General features: G+C 39.5%; 2 protein-coding genes across 9 annotated transcripts in view; both read left to right on the plus strand.

Moving 5' to 3' along the window:
• The first annotated feature begins 485 nt into the window (after positions 1-485).
• Positions 486-10,648, plus strand: LOC139765889 (SET domain-containing protein SmydA-8-like). 4 transcript variants are annotated; one of them, XM_071693788.1, is made up of 6 exons: positions 486-597; positions 4,056-5,444; positions 6,048-6,222; positions 6,779-6,874; positions 7,705-7,793; positions 9,134-10,648. In XM_071693788.1, exons 2-6 carry the CDS (start codon positions 4,140-4,142, stop codon positions 9,242-9,244), a joined length of 1,776 nt encoding a protein of 591 aa, XP_071549889.1. In that variant the 5' UTR covers positions 486-597; positions 4,056-4,139; the 3' UTR covers positions 9,245-10,648. The 4 variants fall into 4 exon arrangements, with proteins under 4 accessions (XP_071549889.1, XP_071549891.1, XP_071549890.1 ...); XM_071693790.1 differs by having other exon boundaries at positions 523-611; XM_071693789.1 differs by having other exon boundaries at positions 570-673.
• A 1,783-nt stretch (positions 10,649-12,431) lies between these two features.
• LOC139765890 (rRNA N(6)-adenosine-methyltransferase ZCCHC4) overlaps positions 12,432-26,242 on the plus strand; it is a 13,818-nt gene continuing 7 nt past the window's right edge. Inside the window, exons 1-10 of one of the 5 annotated variants that reach the window (XM_071693793.1) lie at positions 12,432-12,722; positions 14,031-14,229; positions 15,056-15,203; positions 17,167-17,367; positions 17,582-17,708; positions 20,111-20,233; positions 21,433-21,543; positions 23,212-23,378; positions 25,618-25,716; positions 26,000-26,242. The exon at positions 26,000-26,242 is cut by the window's right edge and continues 7 nt beyond it. In XM_071693793.1, the coding sequence (XP_071549894.1) occupies positions 12,650-12,722; positions 14,031-14,229; positions 15,056-15,203; positions 17,167-17,367; positions 17,582-17,708; positions 20,111-20,233; positions 21,433-21,543; positions 23,212-23,378; positions 25,618-25,716; positions 26,000-26,119 (1,368 nt within the window). In that variant the 5' untranslated portion in view covers positions 12,432-12,649 and the 3' untranslated portion in view covers positions 26,120-26,242. Of the gene's footprint in view, positions 12,723-14,030; positions 14,230-15,055; positions 15,204-17,166; positions 17,368-17,581; positions 17,709-20,110; positions 20,234-21,432; positions 21,544-23,211; positions 23,379-25,530; positions 25,717-25,999 lie in introns of all 5 variants that reach the window. The other 4 variants (XM_071693791.1, XM_071693792.1, XM_071693795.1 and 1 more) reach the window with 4 other exon arrangements.

Here is a 26,242-nt window from a genome sequence, read left to right on the forward strand (position 1 = left end):
TATATATATATATATATATATATATATATATATATATATATATATATATATATATATATATATACTTTTTGATTATTGATCATCCGACCCCGGGATACCTTTCACGTGGCCTGAATTTTTGAGGCTGCGTTGTCAGAAGCAAGGAAATGATGGACACCTTTGCAGTAGGAATTTCCTCGAGTTGACTGTACTCCTTTCCGTCCACTGACGATTATGGTGACTTTTCATAAGCATTGTAAAGAGGTAGGTTGAGTCCGGTAACACGTGTCTATCTCCCTATTTGTCTGTCTGTATGAGGTTCTTGCGTAATTCTCTAACTTTAGATAGTTAGGAGACTGAAAAACATCAATAAACATTCATGCAGTTGCAGTTATGTTTTTCTGGTAAAAACATCGACAGAAAAGAATAACGTAAATTCAGACATTGAAGTCTTAGACACAAGGGCCATAGACAGACCGAGTATTTGGGGGAGGAAGTTAAAGGGTGTGTGCGGCGGGCGCCGAAAATAGCAGAGGCCTCTCGTCGACTTTGTCCGAGTTACCGCCCCTAGCACGGGCCCAGTGGCTGCACGGCGGTCGACCCGCCTACCAGTCTCAGGTACAGTTGTAGCGGTACGCTGGATACAGTCATACAGTGTTACAGGAAAAGTGCACCAAGAGGACGAGTTGTAAAGGTTTCGTTTTTGTTTGTGTCGTCGTCAGTGAAAGAGAAGAGGGAGCAGCCATGATAATTCAGGTGAAGAATTTACCAAAAAACTGTATAAAAACAGGCATTGCGTGGCTTGATGCCCCGCCATAAGTTGAATACAGAGAATTACGTACGGCATATCTGTTCTTTGCATAATGTGCATAGTTTGTTATAGATTTACACTTACCGTCACTTAACGCACATGAGTCAAGTCTTGCAGAATAATTACGCTTTTCAATAAATCTCCTAACCGCTTGTTAAGAAATCTAACCAGTCCATCATATATACAGGAGTATACCTACCCACGGTGTAAGTATGAAGTTTCAATCATGTAATGTCCTTGAAGTACGGTGCTAAGTACAGTATAACGTGTCTAACGCAAGGATGATGGTCGAAAGTCCAGCAAACTCTCCACATAAAGGCGGAACATATACTAAAACCAGGTGTCCATTATATGTGCAAGTTCAGAGAAAGGGCAACTTAACCTCTTCAAGCAGCGCACACATAGTAGTGGTTAGCGTTGCTGACCGCTAGTCGGCAAGGCCCCCATTGGATTCGCGTCCGGGCACGACAGTCGTCCCACACCCAACCCAGGTGTCCATTCTCCCCACTGGGCTTGTCAGTGGATGGGTACCCGGCTTAGACTGGTGTGTGTGTATGTGTCTGTGTGAAAAACGTGTATCATTTAAATTTAGACGAGACGCAATAACGAAATCAGACTGGGAACCATAGCGGATTTCTCCAGTGAGCGAACACTGGCGGACCGTCAAAAATGTGATACGCTGAATAGATTATTTTTGGTTGAGTAAATAAATAGAGCGACAACCAGATTGTAGCTCTAGGTATAGACATACGGAAGATTCCTATGTTTTTAGACAGAGTAATGGATGCATCTTGAAAATTGAGCAACGACATTGACTTAAGGGCTTGCGAGATATTCCACATATTTCCGCTTGTCAGGGGCATTTGTTGACTTTGTCAAGACCTTGCCTGTGTGGTTGGAGAGGGTACGATATATGATCGCTCACGTGAACGGTTGTAAATAAACAGTTAAGATTTCTGTATTTCATTAATTATCATCTTAATTTCTTGAATATGTTATCGTGAACTCGCAGATATATCCAGTCATAAGGAGAAAAAGGTTAGTTTTTTTTTTTTATATATTTACGATCAAGACAGTGAGCTTTACTCAACAAAGTCTAAATCAACAAGGACACCTAACAAAATCTTAGGCATCCTCCTCAAGTGATGAAGAATAGCGATGAAACAAAACGTCAAGATTTTCACCAAATTATTCGAACTCCATTGTGTTTCAACATGTCCAGCTGTGTTTAGTTGATACGGAGGGGAAAAATAAGTTACACCCATGAAGACTTACCTTTTCAAAACTTGGAAGAAACGTGATTTGAGCGTCGTTCTAAGGCTCGAGGAATTCAAAGGTAATTATACTATCCTCGCTACTACACAGTACCGTACCACCACTCTTACCCACCAGCGGAGGTTGTTCAAGGACTTCCCGCGTCCCAGGAACTCGAGCTTCTAAATTCTGGCATCCTTCTGATCGCGTTCCACTGGACTTTCTTTAGCATTAATGTGTCTCATCTGGTGAGAAGGCCAAGTTGGTGAGGTGCATTCTACAAGTTGAGGGTGTGTGTTTGTGTGTGCGTGTGTGTGGTTACTGTTTTGTTACTAAGTAAATTGTCACACGCACAAATATTCGTACTTCAACCACATGTAAGGAAACCACAAATGTAAGGAAACAATACAATTATAAGTATAACCAGTCACTGTGCACAACTAAATTGGTAGAGTAATTTATAATGAAAATTCCACCAGGCGGGTCCACATACGAGGCGCGTCCAATGGTGGGAGGCTGGAGACGCGCAGTGTGTTTGTTCCATGAAGCATAAATGCTGGTATAAATCATTGTAACAGTTAAGTAGACATACATGCACATTTTTTCTTTCGAGGGAATTAAAAGGTTATAATGATTGTATAAATGTATAGATGATTAACTTTATCAACTTGTGGGAGTTGTGGTCATTGCCCCCACCGATCTCAACACCCACATGAATTCACACCAGGTTTCCCGCTCCTGTGTCGTCAGCAGCACTCCTTGTGGTGTCCGACAAATCTTACGTTACTGAGTCATCCAACGGTTGAAGGTCCCGGGTTCAGACAGCCTCCGCCCTGATGTTGCTAATATAACGGCTTCCATGCGCTTCACTCACACCTTTATTCCTCCTCTCTCTACTTGTCTCTCCTTTTGTGTATCTTTTTCTCAATTTCTCTTTTCTTTCTTCCACTTTCGTTTTAGCATTCTGTGTACATTTGTGTCTGTTCCCGCAACTCAATCTCGCGATGTTTCCATATGCAGCCGGTTTCCGGGAACACGCAGTAATTACAAGTACTGTGCAAATGGTTCGTTTCAGACAAGTAGTTACAAACACACACACACACACACACACACACACACACACACACACACACACACACACACACACCTTCAGCTTGTAGAATGCACCTCATCCACTTGGCCTTCTCACCAGATGAGACACATTAATGCTAAAGAAAGTCTAGTGGAATGCGGTGAGAAGGATGCCAGAATGGGCCCTGAAATACACGTATGAATCCTCTTTTTTCTTTTCTTTACTTCAGCTTCAGTTCCAATTCGTTTTACTGCGACTACGCTACAGTTAGAGGCTGCGGCGGCCATATTTGAATTAGGCGGGCGAGATATAGCGAGTTAAGGTAACTTTGATCTAACCTTCAGTAGGTTAGTGACCAGGAACCAACGATCGCCAAGACTTGAAACCGATATCGATTTGAGAATGAGTATAGTGACTCTGAAGGAACAGCACGAGAGAACAGTAGTTCTTCAGATAATGTTGATGCAGAAGCGGTGGGGGACACTGATCTCGACAACAGACAAAACCAACGTGTGTTCGTGTGACAGACTATGTTGCTCCCATCGAAGAGCGAATGTATATGTTACGAGAACAAGCACACTGTCGGTAAATTAAGGGGCAACGACATTGAGCAGATCACAAAATGCGATGATTCTGATTCTTTGTTTGTAGAGCATCACCCCAGCCGGGGGCACTCGGTGGTTCCTTGTCGTCTGTATATCCTTACACCTAACCTAAGATGTTCTAGCCAACTGACCAAGTATATACTAAAGGTAACTGCCTGACCAAACTTCCTAACATAATACTGCCATCCTGGTACTGGACCATTGCTTCACAGCAAATGACAACATGAATACCATGGACACGTCCTCTGAAGTGTAAAAAAGGGTGACTTTAGAACTTCCTGCACATGATGAAAAATATCTAAAATGTTGTATTTGATTTTTCTTCATAAAATAGTGCTATTTGGAAGGTGAAGAACTGCTTTGATGAGAACGTTGCGTGTAACATACGAAAGAAATTGCAGTATTTTAGGACTGAACTATGACTGCTGTTGAAACGTTATCTGCCAACATGAGCTCAGAAAACTGTACGAACTGTGTCAGTGAGGAGAAGGCGGATTTAGAAGGCGTGGCAATATTCGAGAAGTACATGTGCCACCTCCTGCCTCATAATGTTACCTGGTTGGCGAGTCCCCCTCCCTGGTGTACAGACCTCAGCCTCTCCAATGAAACTTTGGTCAGCAGGACTAAGAAGTGGGCTGAAAACTTGTCATGGGACACGTACCTACCCGAGCTACAGAGTAATGACGGCGTGGCTCCTCCCGTGAAAGTGGCAGTGAACGACGTGTTCGGGCGGCACCTGGTAGCGACGCGGAGCATTGTTCCGGGCGAAGTGTTGATCGTAGAGCCGCCTCTTATCCTCTCCCTCAGAGAGAAATCTCCGCCTTACTGCTCTACCTGCTACAAACGAGCTGAGGACTTTACATGCCCTTCGTGTGGTTTCTTCTTGTGCAGCGCAGAGTGCTCAACAGCAGAGCATCAGGAGGAATGTGCAGTCTTGCAGGGCCTGGGTCTGGGAGAGCCAACTGAGGGAGGAGAAAGGAAAAGAGAAGAAACACTTATTCGGGAACGGTTAAATACCATGCCCTCGGAACAGCGTGCTGAGGCGCAGACGCTCTTTCAGAAGGCACAGAAGGCTGCTATTCAGCAAAAACATCTCAAAATCTTGCGTTATTACATAGTAGTGCACGCCGTGCGAACGCTTCTGGCAATGAGTCATAGTGACCTGAAGAGGAAAATCATTTTGTCTCTACAGGGAAACAGTGATAAGGAATCTCAACGATACAGAGTTAACCAGAAGCGCATTGTTGATGTTTTAATGAATGAGTTACACGTTGCCACGGACTCAACGCTGGTCCACCGAATATGCTCCGTGTGGGACACAAATGGCTTTGAAGTGCCACTGGGATGGGGAACTCGTGTACACGGACTCTACCCCTTCGCCTCTCTTTTGACGCATGATTGTCGCTCCAACACCCAACAATGGTTCACCGGCGCGGGAGATCTGGTACTGAGGGCCGTGGACCACATCCCTCAAGGAGAGGTCGTCACCACCTGCTACACTGACCCACAGTGGGCCACTATGCTCCGTCAGGACCACCTGCGACTCTCCAAGCAGTTCACATGTACTTGCAGACGCTGCTGCGACCCGACAGAGCTTGGGACCTTCATGGGGTCTCCGTTGTGCCCGGGATGTGGCGGACCTGTAGTGTCGTCAGCACCCCTCGATCCCAAGGCTGACTGGATATGTCACTCTGGATGCCCTCATACTGCTACAGCCAAGGAGGTATAGTATATCAAGTATCATATTTGTATATCACTCTACTTCTCTAGTCCATTCAAAACAAAACAAAAAAAAAATGAATGTTTTTATATAACTTCCTTCACACGTTTCGTTAATACATTCAGTACAATACTGGAGTTCACTGAGACAACTCTTTTTCTAAGTTTGTGTAGATTATATGAATAATATACCTTCATAAATGCCTTCAAGATCTTAGTGGTTGTTTCATCCGTTTCCACATCCTGTTTGTTCCTCATTCTCCGCTTCCATTTTCCTCCATCTTCCGTCTGGTTATAGTAAAACTGTTATGCACATGACTAAAATCTAAATATTAATCTGGAGATCCCCTAACGAGCCCAGCCAAATATCTCTGTTTTCATTGCCGTTTACTTTTATGTCATCGTTGCTGTTAATGATTTAGTGTTCTCAATTCCTTTTTTTCAGTGCGCAATTTGTCTAGAATATTTATGCAAGTTCTTAAACTATCCATTTGAATGGTAAATTTCGTTAGGAGATGTGATTTAAACTGGATATAAAGCTGTAAGAAATGTATTTTTCTAACTTCAAAATACTTTTTCTGATCTTGCTTTGGTTGTGCGTGGTCAGGTAGCGGGTATTGGGGCGGAAGTGGGAAATGGGCTGAGGCAGCTGTGTCCAACTGACCCGGCCGCCCTCACCGCCCTTGCCGACCGACTGAAGGCTCGCTTGCACCCCACCCACCACATCCTCCTCCAGCTCCACGTCTCCACCCTCAGGACCATCGCCAACAAAAACCTTGCTGGTAAAGTAGCCAACAGATATCATTCAGGCATGGAAATATATTAATACAGTGAACTTCATATATGCATGAGAAATCAATGACTGGGGTCAGTGTATTGACGAGATATATAATGATGAGTTACGTAGCTGATAATATCACGCATAGCTGGCTGTAATAAGTTGGTGAGTAAAGCTATTTTGAAAATGCCTTTTAGAAAAGTAGAGTGTGACATTGTCTTGTCAGTATACGTTGCAATGAGGTTTTACCGACCATCATACAGTCAGTACCACACCACTCAACATTTGCCATAAACAGCCGTGTTAACCAACTTTTCTTTTCTCCTGCAGCTCACGCTGCGTGCATCATTTGTAACACACATTCTCTCTTGGAATTTGCCCACTCGTAAATACATATGAAAGAAAGAATAAATGTGTTGCTTATATTTGGGTCGTTTTGCGTATTTTTCTGTTTTAAAACGATCGCTTCCAGCCATGTGTGGGGACTGGAACTTCTGGTTGTTACTTTCCAGGTCTTCCTGAGCATCCATGATATACTGACATGATTATAATCTTCGCAGAGTTGAGCGACGAGGAGGTGTCGACGTTGGCCACCATCGCCAACCTGGTGATGGGTGTGGTGAGGTTACTGGAAGCTCCACTGACTAGGCTAACAGGTATGTTGCAGCACACTTTAACATCACACTACCGGTACTTGTTCCATGTCAAATCTGCGCTAGAATCAGGTGACGTCCACGACAATCAAGCCATCAGCACGCTAAAACAACTGACCTGTTCCTAGAACACTACACTCCCACCATGCCAGAATACCCCTGGCATCTTCGAACAGCTGCGGAATGAGATTTTAGGATTCTAATAATCTGAAGACTTTACCAAGAAATCCCGGCTCACCGCTGGCCAGCGGGGATGGGCACTACAATCCTGTAAGATCTACAACTATAGAAAGTTCATAGGTGCTCGCCCTTAATCCACTTCATTATGGTAATGGGTACGAAGTTAATGATCGTTTAGTGACAGACAAAAGATTTCCTTAACAATCTTATAGATGATGCATACTTTAACATTGATGGATATGAGAAAACAGGCGGTGACTTTTTGAGTTAATCAAATGTAAGTAAAGAACACATTTCGATGAATAGTTATATCTAACAGACTATAATGTAATACAGAAGTCTTTGAGGCAATATAGATTATAAAAGATATTTCATTTGATCGATTGTTATTACTGTTATGACTATAAAGAATATTTTCCTGTCAAAAACATTACAAGAATATGGCTGAAGAGAGAAAAAATTGGTGATAATTAAATCCATGAAGTTGTACCTGTTGAGTGGCAGAGCACCGAAGAGATCCTTACGGAATATGAGACGACTCATGGAATTTCTTGACTTGCACTCGAAACATTATAGCTAGAATTCTATATTGCTAACTAGAGAGAAAAAGCCAGAAGGAAATGATGATAAAAAATTGCTTCTGTGTTTTCCAGTGCGGGTGGCAAGGGAGGACTTGCGGCTGCAGCTGGAGATGCTAAGGCGGAGCCGGGCTGCTGGACACGACACTAGGGCTACGCTGCAGGTGTGTACTCTCTTCGTATATTTATTTAATTTTTCATTAGATTTAAATGATAATTAGTATCATAAGTATGTTTACGTACGTGGAAGGCAGAAAACCACATCACACAACTAGTGGCGTATCTAGGGTATGGCAGGTAGGGCAGGTGCCCTGGGCGCCATTTGAAGGGGGGGCGCCACTCAACAGGTATGTTTTTTGACATGCTACCCGATTGACATTTCCAACGGTTTAGTTTTGTAAGATATAAAAGAAACTCGCCTACTTTTCAACTATAGTAATATTTTGCTACTCTCAGTTGCATTACCACTTCTATGTTACAATTTTGATCAAATAAGTCTTTAAGAGTATATGTGAATTTAAGTTTGGCCTAACGCTTCAACAGTTTATTATTACACTGTATATGTATTTATGTACATCACTGTACGTACATTCTTAATCAAGCCAGGGGAGCAATTTCAGTGCTTGCCATAGGCACTATTTCCCCTATATACGTCCCTGCACACAACAGTATTTATACACCTTTCCTCAACCTACATAATCTCTCGTTTGCACTTGTCCTCTCGGTTTACTTATGTGTTACCTTGGCTGGTGTATTAGCCATTTGATAGAGAAATTTCATCAGCAGTCTTTGTATACCACAGGGATATTCCCAAGTATTCAGCACGCTGCACGCTCTATAACAACAGACTTTTTTACGAAGTTGTACCTCCTTTTTTATCGTTCTCTCTACACGTAAGTTTGTACCTTTTTCTTTGGCGGTCCCTTTCTTTACGAGTTCAGTTTGTCTTCAAAGTAATGCATCCTCACCCTTCCTCTTTACGTCTTGATTACTTTTCTCGCTCTTCGCATCGTCAAACATTAATTCATTTTTATCGAAGCTTTTTGACAAATTTCTTCTTTTCCTTGAGAAACAAATTTCCTTGCTGAACAGAATTGGATTGTAACTTGTTTGCTATACGCTCTTCACGGAATAACTATACCATGGAGTATTTAAATAACTCATGTATTCAGCTTTCTTTAAATTTATTCATTACCGTCTGAAAATTTCCCATGTACTCATCATTCCCTGTAGAATGTCTCTGCGTACCACAGGGAAATCCCCTACACATTCATATTTTCCGCTAAGAAAGTTATACTACTAACGAATTCCCAATTCACATGCCATTTTTTAATAGCTTTATTCCATAGAAAAACTCCCCATACGTTAAAAAAAAATCTCTACAGTAACCTTATACCACAGGGAAAGTTCCACACACCCACTTTGCTTATTAGAGTTTTATGCCATAATGAACATTTTCCCGTCACCATGTTAAGCTAATGCCACAATTGTGTTATTGCTACAGGCTCTCTCGATGCAAGTAGGACAATGTGAGCTGGCCTTAGGCTGGGATACTAGGATGCCCTCCTTCCTGCCTGTCCTCCAACAGTACCGGGCCATGATGGAGGCTTGCTGATGGAGTAGTGATGGAGCAACGTTGGGAACTTGATGATGGAGGCTTGCTGGTGGAGCAGTTGTGGGATCTCAGTGAAAGAGGCTTGATGGTGGAGCAGTAATGAAAACTCAGTGACAGTCTGGATGATGGAGCAGTGATGGGAACTCAGAGATGGTAGTTTACTGGTTGAGGACTGTTGGAGTAATGATGCAACTCAGTAATGGTGGAGCACAATGATAGAGGTTCAGTGGTGATGGTGGTGGGGGGAGGGGCTCAAGTAATGATTACTTTTTATGTTATCTGAGACGTTACGGGCAGCTGAGGCCCTAGCCTGAGGCCTCCCCACCCCCATTTCATAGACCATCTCATAGGGTGGATGTACAGCTGGGTTGACTTGAGACCGATTGCTGTAACCAGGGGAACTTATGCGCTCGACTGTTGTTTAGTAACGGGGACTTAGCGAGTCCAGGCTTAGTGACGTCGTGTAGCAAAATAGATCATACAGTAAGAACAGCGGATGATGCCCCAACAACAGCTATTCATACACCAGCAGTAATAAGTCGTGCAGCATCAATACCGATTCATCCAGCAAGAGTACTAGATCACGAAGCAAGAACAGCAGCTCAAGCCCTAAGAAGAGTGGATAATGAAGAGAAAAGTGGATAATGCAATGAGAATACTAGATTGTATAGGTCATGAAACAAGAACAAGGATATGATAGGCTCCTCTGAAGCGAGAAGGTCCGTGACGAGTTGTATTCCCATCAGTCTACTGACGACTCCTCTGTCGGAGATGACTCGCTCGCTGTGTGACCACTTGCAGGCAAAATTCAAATTCATATACTTGATATACTTGTGCACTGTTGAAGGAAGAATGGTTGCCTGTATGTTACATTACGGTTCAAAGAAGACAATGTAATTCGCATGTATACAGTGTTTATCATTTAGCTCGACATTGTACACAATATTTTGTTATTCACAACCAACGAGAGGGATAGATATAGGAAAACTTCATCTCCAAGACTCACAATATACTTGTAAAGTCATTAGTAATTTTCTGAATGTTTAAAGTTATGGAATTGCATAAATGATGCTTGATTATATTCCTTCAACCAGAACTGACTTGTTATCAGAGAAATTGCACAATTAAGCCAGAATATTTTTACGAATGGAAGCCATACAGTTTGAGAGAATGTATCAACAAGTTTCATTATTGTACAGTATAATACAAATTGTGCTGTTTTCATGAGATAAAACTTTTTTCTTATATACGTTTTTAAACATATGTGGACGTGTATGTATATACATGTGTATGTGGGTGGGTTGGGCCATTCTTTCGTCTGTTCCCTTGCGCTATCTCGCTAACGCGGGAGACAGCGACAAAGCATAATAAAAAAAATTTAAGCCTACCCGTGCCTCACCTTCAGTAACCTTTACACACAGATCTCCTCACCCCAACAAATAATACACTGATAAAACACACAGGCTGAGCTAACCTAACAAGCACTGTAACAAACGACCTCCCAATTCAAACTCCAACACGCCAGACATTTTCCTATCACAAACCACACTCCCCAGACAAACACGATGGACACTCCCGTCTACACCGTGGACATCGCCCATCACTACAAACAGTTTCAACATATCCCAAGACTCTTCATGCCCATGATGCAAGTTGCAACAGCCATAAAGGAGACACAGAATACAAACTACTCAATTGCTCTGCACATTCTTCACAAAAACGCATACACACAACATTCTTTTACCTATGGTCCACACCGGTGGACGTGGCCAGCTTCCTAAGTGCTGTAGGAACCTAATGTAGAATGGACTCCTTGGGCAGAACTTTTCACTTGAAAGGAATTGACATTTTTCTACGACTGGATGTGGCGCAATCTTGGTCTACAGCCTTTAGAATGATCCTGGGTTACACCACACCAGCGCTTTGAAAAAGAATTGGTCCTAGGGTGATATAAATATGGATGTGCTGGAAATGAGATGTTTGAGGACAATATGTGGTGTGAGGTGGTTTGATCGAGTAAGTAATAATAGGGTAAGAGAAATGTGTGGTAATAAAAAGAGTGTGGTTGAGAGAGCAGAAGAGGGTGTTTTGAAATGGTTTGGTCACATGGAGAGAATGAGTGAGGAAAGATTGACCAAGAGGATATATGTGTCAGAGGTGGAGGGAACGAGGAGAAGTGGGAGACGAAATTGGAGGTGGAAAGATGGAGTGAAAAAGATTTTGAGTGATCGGGGCCTGAACATCCAGGAGGGTGAAAGGCGTGCAAGGAATAGAGTGAATTGGAACGATGTGGTATACCGGGGTCGACGTGCTGTCAATGGATTGAATCAGGACATGTGAAGCGTCTGGGGTAAACCATGGAAAGTTCTGTGGGGCCTGGATGTGGAAAGGGAGCTGTGGTTTCAGTGCATTATTACATGACAGCTAGAGACTGAGTGTGAACGAATGGGGCCTTTGTTGTCTTTTCTTAGCGCTACCCCGCACACATAAGGGGGGGGGGGGGTGTTGTTATTCCATGTGTGGCGGGGTGGCGATGGGAATGAATAAAGGCAGACAGTATGAATTATGTACATGGGTATATATGTATATGTCTGTGTGGGTATATATATGTATACATTGAGATGTATAGGTATGTATATTTGCGGGTGTGGACGTGTATGTATATACATGTGTATGTGGGTGGGTTGGGCCATTCTTTTGTCTGTTTCCTTGCGCTACCTCGCTAAAACGGGAGACAGCGACAAAGCAAAATAAATAAATAAATAAATATATATATATATATATATATATATATATATATATATATATATATATATATATATATATATATATATATATATATATTTTATCCCTGGGGATAGGGGAGAAAGAATACTTCCAACGTATTCCCTGCGTGTCGTAGAAGGCGACTAAAAGGGGAGGGAGCGGGGGGCTGGAAATCCTCCCCTCTCGTTTTTTTTTTTTTAATTTTCCAAAAGAAGGAACAGAGAATTGGGCCAGGTGAGGGTATTCCCTCAAGGCCCAGTCCTCTGTTCTTAACGCTACCTCGCTAATGCGGGAAATGGCGAATAGTTTGAAAGAAAGAAAGATATATAAAATGTTATATGAGACTAGCTTGAATATTGAGTCTTATGCTTGAAATTCTAAAATCCGGATACTATAACTTTGGTCGGATTCTTCGGGTGCGAACGGTTGATGTGTATGTTTACATTCAAGCCAGCTGAGCAACTCTGGAATGAACTTATCGCAATTTGCACAAAGTTAAGGTTCGCCGAATGAAGATACGTGTGCAGTTAGAAGGAAATGCGCATCGAAGTAGAATTTACATATATAAACGAGCATTAGTTGGGAGCGGGAAGGCTTCATGTTACTTGTTATAGAAGTGAACGACAGGACAAAATTAGCATGGCAAACCCTGGGAAGCTCGGAGTTGATGTGATAATTAATAATATAAGCGAAAACCCTTGCTGCATTCACGGTAAGTCTTCGAATTATTTTCTGTATGAACTATTTGTGTGTCAAGACATGCAAGGTCCAAGCCTGGCTCGGACTTATGTCAATGTGAGTCCGTTCTTTGGTGTGTCGTGACTGGGATAGGTAGGTTGTGTGTCTCACGAGTGTATGGGCGGATTTAGGTGAACATATGTGATGTGTATAATAACTTGTGTGAGGCCAGTTTATCATTCAAATCATTGGTTTGATGTGAATTCCTGTTGTTTGGTTACTCTTCTGAATTGTTATTCAATGGAGGCACAAATTTAGAGAGATTTAAAGATTACACAGATTATAGTCGTGGATGTGTTGTGAATGGTCTCATGAAACCAGAGTGCCATTCACGCAGAAGGCTGGGTCCCATGATTGACTCGTATGGGCTAAGACTAGCTGATCAGAGGATGTTGAACTCCTGCTGTCCTTCTTCCCTGAGCTTCATCAGCATACCTTTGTAGTCTTGCATGACCTGGTTGAGGGTGGAGAAAAATCACTGTTCTCAAGTTTCAGATTGTTGCCATGTGTCACCCATGTGGCTTGTTGGATGTATTAAAGTCAATTCTCTCAAGTGCCAACACAGTTTGATTAAACATCTGTGTTTTGTTTTTAGGGATACTGCATCCCATACTTTTTTTTTTTTTTTAGAAGCACTAGTTGCTATATTAGCATGTTTTTCACTATGAGATGAGATCTGGTTATACAAAGGTTGTCATGCAAAGTGACAAAGAGACCAGTGGGGAAATTTAGATGAACACTCAGTAACTTATAAGAGTGTTTCATTGATTAAAAAAGAAATAAGATAGAGAAAACTTCACAAACTTATGAATCATAAGCTTTTGAGTCACAAGCTAAAAAAGGCATGGGATAGCTGTATTATAAAATCAGAAGTGACAGGGTGAATTACAGAAGACTATTACATGAGGAAGCATTACAGAGAAGTACAGTCTTACCAGTTTTAATCTGCTGATTAAGGTATGGAGTAAGTGCTGTGGTGATTATGGGTACTTGGAGATAGTATCTGAAATGAAAATGAGTTGTGGATAAAGTGTTAAAATACTCTAGCCTTTTATTTTTAACTGAAGAAACGACTGATGAATACATTTGAATATATAGAGACGTTGAGGGATACTGGTTGGAGAGAACTTTTTGTGTGCCAGTGAATGATGTTCAAAGTATCAGATTAGGGGAGAATATACTGTAAATTATATAACATGAATATATCAGTATATACACCTGTGATTTTAAATATGTTGTATTTACCTAATGATATCCCTTTTTTTCCCCTTAATGCTTGCAGGCCCCACCATATTGTTTGAGAGGTTTCATGGTAATGGACAGAGTCGACAGTTTTATGCATGTTCTGCATGCAGAGACCGGCGTGATTGTTCCTTTTTCCACTGGGCTGATCAGAAGATAGCTAATGGTAAGAAAGATCTGTGGACCAAACTGATTAAGGAATCAAGACAAGGAAAGTCTCATGAAGCTGAATATAAAAGGTAAAGCAGTAGGAGCCTGTTGGCTCTGTTTTACCTTAGTTTATTTGCTTTATGTGAGAGGTTGAGTAATTGTAAAGACAACATAGTAAATGACAACAAAGTCAACTTGGATTAGCACTTGTAATCATACCCAGTATTGGTGAAATGTGAGAGTGATAATGCAGTGGTTGGTAAAGTGTATTGATTAAGCACTTGGTAAGCACGTAAGAAATTTGAAGAGACATTAAAATGAACAGTAAGGAAACTTAAGAGGGTTCTGTAAATGTGAAGACTTTGGTTAAAGTGGTCCGATGCTTTTCTTATGGTTTGCTGTTTAAGATTTCTCTGAACTTGTACTTGACATGTAAGCTAAGATGAATTTCCAAGTTTGTTGCTTTTGCAGCTGATGCTTTTATTTAGCTGGCTGGATGCTCCTCTCTTCCTTTCTTTTGATCTGTGCATGCATGTGCTGTCATAAGTAATGATTCACTCTACAGAAACAAACTGAATGTGGTATTATAAAAGTTGTTTCCTGTGGTTGAATTGCTAGTCTTATTGACAGAACCAATTATTTCAGTCTTACTCTGTTAGGTGAATAGTTGTCATTACATGTTACTGGTTTATGTTTGGGCTGTTAGGATGGGTTAGTATTGGGGCAAGGTAGGTGAAGCAGTTGCTGTAACTGGCCATGAATCAGCACAGGCTTGCAAGAGCTCAAATCCTATGCACAGCTATATGCCCACACCCATCTTACATGTTCATACTTCCCTCAGAAGTAACCATTTATTTACCCAGGAAAAAAGATTTTATGTCAGATCAACTTTTATGTGTTTTTTTATTCCCACAGATTGGAAGCTATAAAAGCTCTACCAGCCTCTGAAAGAAGTTACTGTACATCATGTTCGGTTCTGCTAGGTGGCACTGAAAAATCTAGTCATACTTCATGTGCACTGATCTTTCCTATTACTAACAAGCAGTTAAGCCATCCATCAACTGTAAGTAGACTTTGTAGATTGTTGTTTGTCAAGCTGTGTCTCCTTGGATTGTAGAAAACTCATATCTTGAAGGAACAAAATAGCTAAAGGATTGACAGGAATTCTTGGGAGTCTCATTTCAGTGTTACAGCTCTTTTTCTTATGATTAGGATGGCCATCCTCTTTTAGTGTCATATGCTTTACATGTTTCTTTATATTTTTTTACAGATTTTGGAATGTTTGATAAATTGGTGTTAAGACAGGGTGATACATGACTTGAAATAATGGGGGGCAATATAGTTGATCACTTTTGGGAGCTTAATTGCTTGCTGCTGTGTGCTAGCTGATTTTTAGCACTTTGTCCAGTAGCAATATTGCCTGATAATGGCATGTGATCAGACAGTTTGTATTTGGTATCTCCTTTACCTTTCGTGCCTGAATTGTTTCTTCTTATCTACAGTGCATTGGAAATTGCATATTTTTTTTGTTCTATAGCACTGTTTGTCTGATGAGGAATTTGATCTTGTTTCTACTGCTGAAGACTTCTAATGATTAACCCCCCTTCTAACCTGTATGCTTGTCATATTGATTATTGCTTTTCATTTCTTTTTTGGTGCTCAGTTTGTGTATACATGGTCAGTAACTGATGCCTTTTGTAGGAGAGCTAAAAGATTTTTAATGTGATATTTTTGGAAACACGTCCTCTGCTCAGGCATGGTGGTGGTAATGGAGGGTGTGGTAGCCTTTTGTAGGAAAGATCAGACTATAAACATGATAGAGAGATTCCTAGTATTAACAGAATTTTAGATAAAACATTGTGAACAATGAGAGTTAAGGTTCAATGGAAAGATAAACATAGAAACAAGATAAAAGTTGCAACCAGGTGTTAGGGGTTTTGTTTTGCCCACACATTTGTAATGAATAAACACCTGTTTTATGTGTCCTTAAACAATGAGAGCTGAAATGAATAAATATACAAATGAGGAGAGCTGCAGCAAGGTGGCTGGTCTCCCTTCTTTCATACATGTTTAAAAGGTGTAAACATCATTTTACACAATTTAGAAGTCATGGAAAAGCATTATAAGCATCTCAGATTACTATTATTGATAAAATGATAAGTAAAACATGGTGAACAATGAAAGCATAGAAATATACAAACAAATGAGGAGAGGGAAAGCCAGGAGGCTGGACTTGGCTGTATGTTTGAAAAGAATTAATAACCATTTTAATATTTTCTGGAAATGATGAAAAAATATTAAAGTGTCATATTTACAACGTTATTAGAATGATAGATAAAGCATGATGATGAATGAGAGACTAGAAATATACATACAATTGAGAAAGGCAGCAAGTTGATATTTCTTATTAGTTTTTATAATTGGATTCACCCCCATTTCAGGGAGATGAGGCAACTTATCCTCACGAAACAACAGATGTATTAGTATACTGCATTTATAGATTATATTGATATAAATCACTTGAAAAGTTCACTAAATATTAAATAAGTCCAGAGCAAATATTTGAGGGGTCAACACACAGTGGAACATAAAGTTTGACTTGGCTGATGGGAGTGCCATTGGGTAATCAGATATCCACTCATGAGCATCATCTAGTCAGTGTTCAGAAATGTGAAAGATAAGATGCATAGTGCTAATGCATCCACTCTTACGAAATTTCCATAGCCCAACATCTTCCCACCCACCATAATTTTGATACATGGCTTGTATTCAAAATTTTTGGGTTATAAGATGGTCCTGCTTTCAGAAAGTCCAAGTATGGGAGATACTGCTCTAGTGCAGAGCCAGTAGAAATTAGAAATATGTAAGACGTATGACCATCTGAGTTTGGATAAGCCAAGGCTTGAATTTTGAGAAACTGGAGTTGGAAGTGTTCTTTATAGTATTGATCTTTCATATTCTGATTAAGCTTTTGGGCATTAAATGTATCAGTGCATTATTATTTCTTTATTATTATATTTTTCTAGTTTCTGCCACCAAAAGAGAGTTCAAAACTTGAGGCCCAATATTTGTTTACATCAAATAGTGTGGATGTCATCATAGGTATGCTGCAAAATTTACAAGCTTCAAGAGTTTTATGTATTGGTGCCCCTCGTATCCATGAAGCTATTACAGACACCCCACAACTGAACATGGTTTCACTGTTGATGGATATTGATGACAGATATGTAAGTAGTATGATTTCTTTGTATGTATGCATTTGATCCTATCAATGTAGATGAGAGATGTAATTATAATGATAATGTAACTCTTTAAGAAAATAATCCACTTTTTTATATACTCTGTCTTTGCACTTCCATCTGACTGTGTTTTCCTTTTTCTCATTTGTCACATATAGAAATATAGTATTAAGTAGGACATTATCTCAAATTTCTCTTTAAGGTCTTTTTTCAACAGTGTTCATTCTTCTCACCTGAGAGCTGTCTCCGGTACAACATGTTTAACCATCACTTTTTTGATGAGGAAAAGGCAAAGAACACATACAAACAGTTCATCACTGAAAATGAAAGTGAGTGTAGTTGTACCAGTATTTTATTTCAGATACTTTTGCCTAAGATTGCAGGAACAGAAGTACCCAAATTATTTATAGTAGTGTAACTAGGATTTAACTTTTCAATACTTGTAGGTTGCAGTGTGTATGTGATTATTATGTGACTTTAAACATTATATTGAAGTTAGTATACTTTGATGCAGCTTGCATAATTTTCATTCATTTAGAAAATATTTTTGCAAGCCAGAGCTACTCAAATAGCTTTTTTAATAGTACATTACATTCTTTAGTTAGATATGGAAGGCATTGAGGGAACAAATTGTTTTAGGAGTATTTGATAGATCTCACAAGCTACATATATGGATGGAAAAATTTTGTGATTTAAAGTGAGAATTTGATATTCCTGTGTCAAACTCTCTGTGGGTACTTTTATTTCACCTGGTTTGTAATAAGGTAAAATAGGGAGTCATGCTTAAGAACATGCCTTTAATAAGCCCAAAGCTGATTTTTTGCAACAATAGTATTTTCAGGATTAGCTGGTGTAAAGAAAAACTGTAGATGAAATGAGATGATCAAGCCAACAGTGAACTCTGAGGAATGGAATGCAGAGAGTAAATTCATTAGGCCATGAATATAGAAGTTGAAAAAGTAGTGAGCTAGACTTAAAAGGACACTAAACATTGATTTCATCAAAAGGAAAAAAATGAAAATTCTAAGACTAATGATGAACAGCATGGTTTTTGGAAGTGGTTGAGGATGCAGATCATATGCATGCTTTGAAGAATGTGTGAAAGAAATACTTAAAGAACAAGAATGATTTGTATGTGGCATTTATGGATCTAGAGAAAGTGTATTATGGGGTTGATAGAGATGCTTTGGGGAAGGTGTTATGAATATATGGTGTGGAAGGAAAGCAGTGAGGAGTTTTTTAAAAGAGTAAAGTATGTGTGTGAGTAGGTAGAGAGGAGGTGAGTGCTTCTAGGTAAAGGTGGTTATGCAGTATAGGTGTGTGATGTTACCATGGCTATTTAATTTGATTATGGATGGGATGATGAGGGAAGTCAGCATCAGGGTCTTAGGGAGAGTGGCAGGCATACAGTTTGTTGGCTGAAGGGATTTATGAGTTGAGTCAGTTGTTTTTTGCTGATGGCATGGCACTGGTGGTAGATTCAAGTGAAAAATTGAAGAAGCTAATGTCTAAGTTTGGGAGAGTGTGTAAAAAGGGAAAGTTGAGAGTGAATGTGAATGAAGTAAAGGTTATTAGGTTCTATCTACCTACTTATATCTCTGATGTCTGTTCCAGTTGGAACTTCCTCAAAAGGGTTGCCATGGCAACAGAGTCTCTTTAACCAAAGAACTCCAGTTAAGTAGTGTAAAGAGGCAAGATGGTTAGGTTGTGAGCTTGAACTGAGAAAACTTGGAGGAAGTGAATTGTTTTAGATACTTGGGAGTGGCCATGGCAGTGAATGGAACTGTGGAGGCTGAGGTGAATCATAGGTTGAGTTAGGGGGTAAAGTTTCCTGGAGCAGTGAGGAATGTATGGAAAGAGAGGTCACTATCTGAAAGGGCAAAAATTATTATGTTTGATGGTATAGTAGTCCCAGTGGTGGTATATGGATGTGAGGCATGGGTTGTAGATGAGAATGTACCAAGGAGGGGGTGAAATGTTTGAGGATGATATATGAAGTCAGGAGGGTTGATTAAGTAATAATAGAGAAATAGAGAGATAAGAGAGTGCTGAAGCGGGTGTAATGAAATGGTTTGGGCATATGTAGAGAATGCGTGATGAGAGGAAGACTAAGAGGATGTATGAGTCAGAATTGGAGGGGACAAGAAAAAGGAGACCAAATTGGCAAGGGAAGGTTGGCGTGAATATGATTTTGAGTGCTCGCGGCCTGAACATGCAGGAGGTGAAAGGTGTGCACAGAGTAGAGTGAAATGAAGCAGTATTGTATACAGGTGGCAATGGGCTGAACCAGGGCATATGAAACAGCTGGGGTAAACCATGGAAAGTCCTGTGGGGATTGGTCGTGATAGGAGGCTGAGATTTTGATGCATTACATGTGACAGCTGGTGAATGGATGAGAGCAAATGAGGTCTTTCCTTTGTTGCCTTTTTCTGTTACTTCCTTCCTAATGTAGGAAATGGCATAATATGAAAAAAATAAACTTTTTAGAAGAGAGATGAGTGTGGGAAATGGGTCTCTTAAAATTGAATATGTTTTAGGTAAGGTTGGAAGAATGCTTTCAAAATAGTAAAGTCAAGGGCACTTATTTAGAGGAACAAGGGGGATACATCCCCTCCTACAAGTGATTGAGGTATTTGATCCATTGATAGCAAAAAAAGTAAAAGTGTAATATATTGGCATGATTATGAACATATTTATTTTTTGGAATGAATAAAATGGCTTGTATCTTCAGATTTGGTGATAGTGGCAGACCCACCATTTGGTGGGAGGATGGAGTTACTTGCAAATGATCTAAACAAGATCCAGAATGACTGGAGAATAGCCAGGGGCTTAGAATCTGAGACAGAACTACCAGGTTAGATAGTTTTATACAGTGGATGTGAAAAGTACCTTTTCTTTATGTAACTGGTATATGGGGCACCCACCTACCACTTTCTGCACCCAACACATTTCTCTCACATGTGTAAGCTTTGCTTATGTAAATACCTTCCATTCCTTGCCCTATTTCCTCGCTTATTTACTTACCTTTTGCCTTTCCACTCATTATCTCCTGGTCTGTTTTCACATGTCTTTTCCATGATTGCTCACTTTCACCACCCTCTTCCCACATTATTTTCTCTTTTCCTAAAGCCTGTACAGACCTTCACCCTTGCCTTCATCAAGATTATACACCTCATTGGCTGCCCGAATGAGCACATTCATATGTAAGACTCTCTGCTTTGCACACCTGTTGTTTAGTACATGATTTAGTAATGCATGCTTATCATCTACCCTACTCACATGTATGTTTATGTATATTCCTCTTTTTAAACAGTATTTCCAATCACCACCCATTTTTTTCAGTACATGCTCCACAAACTGTTTACCTTTTTCATTCACAACACTTGGTACCACATGCCCCCCAACTGTATCGTCAGCTGTAATATTACCCTCTCTTGTATGCAAATTACCTATCATTAATACTTAATCTCTTGCATCAAAATTGCTGACATAATTTCTCATTTCCTGCCAGAACACTTGCCTCTCTTTGGTACTTTTCTTTTTTCTAAGTGGATAAGCACTAATAACCACACATTTCTCATGATCCAGTTTTGTCTTTAGTATGAGTCTCACTTCATTACACTCATACATTCCCACACCTCCAACTTCAGTAGACGTGCTATCTGTTCTTTAGGTCTCACTAACTCAGACTTTACTCCTCAGACATTCCCAAACAATTGTTCACCCTTTGCTTTGAGCTCTGTTTCACTCAGAACCAGATTATTCCAGGTTCCTACCTATGTCTCCCTTTTCCCCATCATGGTTACTTTGAAACACATTAATGTGGTGAAAGAGACTCAGTAATATTGTCTGAGAAAGTTCCTCCCACTTTGTTTAACTTATCATAATAATAAAAAGAATGAGGATGCCCATAGTAGATTATGTAATTCCTGAACATGTTTGGAGTATTTAAGGGAGTTGAAGAGCAAAATAAGAAAAGAATTTAAGATATAGTATAGAAAGTTCTTTCATGGTATGTATTTAGACTGATTTTTTCTTGTTTGTTCATTTCAGTGCTCTTCATTTTTCCATATTTCATGGAACCACAAGTCATTGCAAACTTGCCCAGTTACACAATGCTTGACTATCAAGTAGACTATGACAATCACCCACTGTATTCATCAGGTGTGTATCTCAAGTTACATTTCGTTTTGATACACACTATTGTCTGTATGCACCAGTGTTTTTCAGTAAATCATGCATTTTGTTTGTGAAACTCAGTATTTGAACCCAACAGTAAATGAGGGTTACTAATGCTTGAAACCATGACTAGATTGGATACTATATTAAATAGAAAACTTTTAGAGTTCTGTAGAAGTCTGGTAGGGATGGGGGACTGGAAAGTGAGTTATTTGCAGTTAGCAGATGACACAGTTCTGGTGCCAGACTTGACTGAGAAACTGCAGAAGTTGGTTCTGAATTTGGGGGTCTGTGAAAGGAAGAAGTTGAAAATTGATGTGAATAAAAGGAATGAGGTTTAGCAGAGTGTGGTTTGAATGGAATGAAGCTTCAGGAAGTGGGGTGTTTTACGTACTTGGGTGGATGAGGGGGCAAAGGTTTTGGCTGTATTGAGGAATACATAGAAAGAGAGATCACCTTCTATGAGGCCAAACTGGGTATGTTTCATATTATATTAGTCATGGCAGTGCTGTGTGGATATGAGTAATTGCCCAAAATGGAAAAGTAAGGAAGAAGGTGGATGTGTTTGAAGTGAAATACCTGAGGATGATATGTGATGAGAGAGCTGATTGAGCAAGGAATGGCATTGTGAGAGAGGGATGTAGTATTTGGAAAGTATGTTTGAGAGAGATGAACAGGTGATTAGGGTTTGTAGATTTGATTTGGACGTATGGAGAGGATGAGTGTGGAGAGACTGACTCAGTGGATGTATATGTCAGAAGTGGAGGGAATAAGGAGGAAGGGTGGAGTGAAAGATGCTTTGAGTTACAGGGGCCTTAATATGCAGGAGGGTGTGAAACATGCATGGATAAGAGCAAACTGAAGCACTGTGGTACACGGGAGATGACGTGCTATATATGGGAGAATATGGCTCATGAAGCATTCAGGGGAAACCACTGAAATGTCTATGAGGCTTGGTTATGGGTTGGGTGGTTCTGGTTACAGTGAAATATAGATGACAGCTAGAATGTGGATGTGAGCAAATTGCTATTTCTTCATCTGCTTGCCAGTGTGGTAAACAGTGAACAAGTATGGAAAACTTTTTTGTCCACACGATTTGTAGAAAATGCTATCTGTGTATATTCTATGTATTACTGAAAAGTAGTAACAATTTTGTTGTGTGCCTCCTGATGCATATCTTCTGACAGTTGTAGGAGTAGGAGAACAGGGAAAAATGAGAAACAGAAAAGAGATATGTTGTTATTCTGCTATGAATATATGTGTGGTAGGCTATGAGCTGATACTGTTAAGTGGAGGTCATAAAGAATAAGAGTATGTTTAGCTTAGAGAGGAGACTTCAAAAAGATCATCTTTGAATATCCTATAGATCTCTTTTGGTAATGCATTAATGGATAACCATAGCCATATGACTGAGTGCATTTAGCATTTGCCTAAGAATTTATACTGCAGTTTTACTTTATTTGGTTAGTTGAGAGTATGAAAAGGATTGATTATAGGACTGCTTCATAGTAAACACTGTTTTGTTCTTTACTTTTTGTATGTTATTTTATATAACATTACTTAGCATGAACATTTGATTTTTTCCTTTCCCTGTTTGTGACTTCCTCTTCTGATTCATGCTTTTCATAGGACTTATTGTTTTCTGTATTTCAGGGCCAAAGAGCATGAAAAACGGCTCTGCTGTAAGAGTGTTTGTTAACCAACCACGGTCATTGTTTCCACTACCAGAAAGTGAAGGTTACCATTTTTGTAAACTGTGTGATCGTTGGGTTAGCATCAGTAACAAACACTGTGAGAAGTGTAATGGCTGTATGTCTAAGGTTAGTGTCACACACAATTGTCTATGCACTAAACTGTGTTATAGATATGGGGGAAGGAAGATTGGAAGAAATGACAGAATTAAGTATTTGGGAGCTATCCTAGGTTAGTTTGACGATATGGAAGGAGAGATAGTGGAGAGAGCAGTACACTGTAGGAGTGTCATCGGTTCCTTTAAGAGAATAATGAAGAGTAGGAATATAAGTATGGAAGTGAATAAAGGATTAAAGTACAGCATAGTCCTCCTTACCCTGACCTGTGCAGCCAGAACATGGACATGGAATGAGTTACAGAAGTCAAGAATCCAGGCTGTGGAAAAATGAGTTATTTGAAAGGAGCATGTGATGTGACTAGATGGAATGAAGAAAGTAATGAGTAGGTGTATGAGAGAATTGATAAGGCAGTGAATACAAAGAAAATAAATTTAAAGTGGCAGAGTGGATGAAACATAATGCTCTGAGTTGGTTTGGGCCTGTGGAAAGAAGCAAGATGGGGAGTTTACAAGGAGAGTGTATGATAGTATGATGAAAGGGGTTGGTATGAGAGGAAAAGTGCCTGTGACATGGGGAACTAGAGTGGAAGAGCACTGGAGAAAGAGAATTAGTATAAGAATGCATGGAATGGAGTATGCAAGAGAGATATGTAAGGCCAGGGGTAAGTGAAGACTCTCTTACCATGGCCACTCCCTTGATGGGATTTCCTGAAGGGAACGAGCATCAGAGATATAGACATATAAGTAGAACATACTTTATCACATTCCAAGACAGGAACACTAACTTTCAGATATGCACTTTATCATCTTTTACATATCAAGTCATCAGAATACAAAGAGATATATGAATATGTGCCTACACATACACAGATGTAAGTATATGCACAAGTTCAAACATGGTACATTTGAGTATTCCAAATCTGAACATTTACTTTCGGAAGGTGTGTTATTGTTATTTATTTGAGCCCTTTTGTATTGGAAAGGATTGGGTGAGGGGCAAAGAAATAAGGGTATAATACAATGCTTAATGAATAAGTACAAAAGTGATATAGATCAGCATGATTTATTTGCTACATGAGGTGGCCTCATAATGGCCTTCAAAGCCAATGTGTGTTAGCTTAAATCCTTGCCAAACTCTCAGATACTTATGCAGAAAATTTAAGGACTCTAGGTTTGGTTGTGAAAGACTAGCTCACAAATGTACAAATGTTTGAAAGTATGCATTAGATCAGAGGATGTTAGAGAAGGAAGTTGACCTTAAAGGGCTACTTACCTTCATGATATTGCATCATGTTGGCTAACTCTGTTCTCTTTAGATGAAGTATCTTCTTTTTATAATTATTACATATTCATTATTCACACTTTTGCTTTCTTGTTACAATAGGTAAGAAATATGATTGTTTATGCTTCCTTTACCAGTTATTAGACATTTATAATGTCTTTAGTCCATTCACAATAACTGGTTCCTAATCATGGCATCTGTAAGTCCCATTCCCCTGTTATGTTATAACATTGTGCTGGCTGAATCTGTTATTATTATGTGAAACACTTTCTTTTCTTTATTCATATCTTGTTCAATTTGTTTACCACATAAATCTATAAAGTTGGGAATAATGGGCAGTTTGGAAAATGTGTGACTGGAATTGTTTGGTGGGTTGGGTGGCAGTTTACATTATTCATATTTTGTGTAAGCCTGCCATTTGTTCCTTGATGGACGATGTTAATTACAGCACTTGGTTAGCATGAGGATGAAATACTGAAAAGTCAACTGTATAAATGAAGGAGAAAGATGAAGGATTTTTTTTTATTTGCTTATGTAATTACATATTGCAATATGTACTGATAGTATACTAAAAATAATTAACATAGTTTGTCATATGGTCTCTAGCATTTTAGATTTGGGATACTCAGGTGTACTGGGATTGATCTTGATATATCCTCAAAATTTGTTAGGTTATAAAGTCAGAAGTCTTGTTCACAATATCACTTAAGTGAATCAGGGGATGTATAAGCACCTCTGTTGAATATATGCACTGAAAGATAATTTCAGCTCTTACAATGTTTTGATATGTTTCAGTGTCAGGCCTCTCAGTATCTTCTTGAATAAGAGAGTAATTGCTTTTCTCAAGTAAAAATGCCTTTTTTTTTTTTCAATACTGCAGGATGGAAGAATGTACAGACACTGTGATTTGTGTAAGAAATGCAATAAACCATCATGGATTCATTGCTCAAAATGCTTTCGTTGTCAGCCACAAGATCACAAGTGTGAGGTACAAGCTGGTCAGAAGTTGAGATGTCATGTATGTGGATGCTCAGGACATAAGCGCAGAGATTGTCCCAAACGAAAAGTAAGCAATTGATTTGTGCCTCACATGTGGGCATTAGGGTGCTGTTTGAGATGAATAACATCTGATACTTTCTTATGTGTTTGGAACTTCAGATTATCAGTAGCACACTGGAAGTAGAGTTACTTAGCAAAAAGTTATAAAAGTCTGCACAGTAGTAGAGGTCAGATATATGTATTTACAGTTGCTTCATTCTTTTGAGATGAGCTTTGATATAGATTTTTGTGGAAATTTTGTGGAATTATGAATGTTTTATCAGCTCTATGATATTCATTTCCTTTTACAGGTCAGTGATACCACATTTAGTGAGGAACCAAAGAAGAAGAAGAAGAAGAAGAAAAATAAGAGCAGTTATCCACAAAGTCTTGAAGAAGAACGAGAGAGAAATATGAATATATTTTCCTAGTTGATATTGTAATTCATAATGATTGTTGTATATGATTTGGGACTTATGATATTTTAATATGCATATTGTTGCCTTTTGAAAGAATTCCTGAAGACACTTTGTGTAATTGTTAATAAATTATTT

Source organism: Panulirus ornatus, chromosome 56 (genome assembly GCF_036320965.1).
Source record: "Panulirus ornatus isolate Po-2019 chromosome 56, ASM3632096v1, whole genome shotgun sequence".
Classification (NCBI taxonomy): domain Eukaryota; kingdom Metazoa; phylum Arthropoda; class Malacostraca; order Decapoda; family Palinuridae; genus Panulirus; species Panulirus ornatus.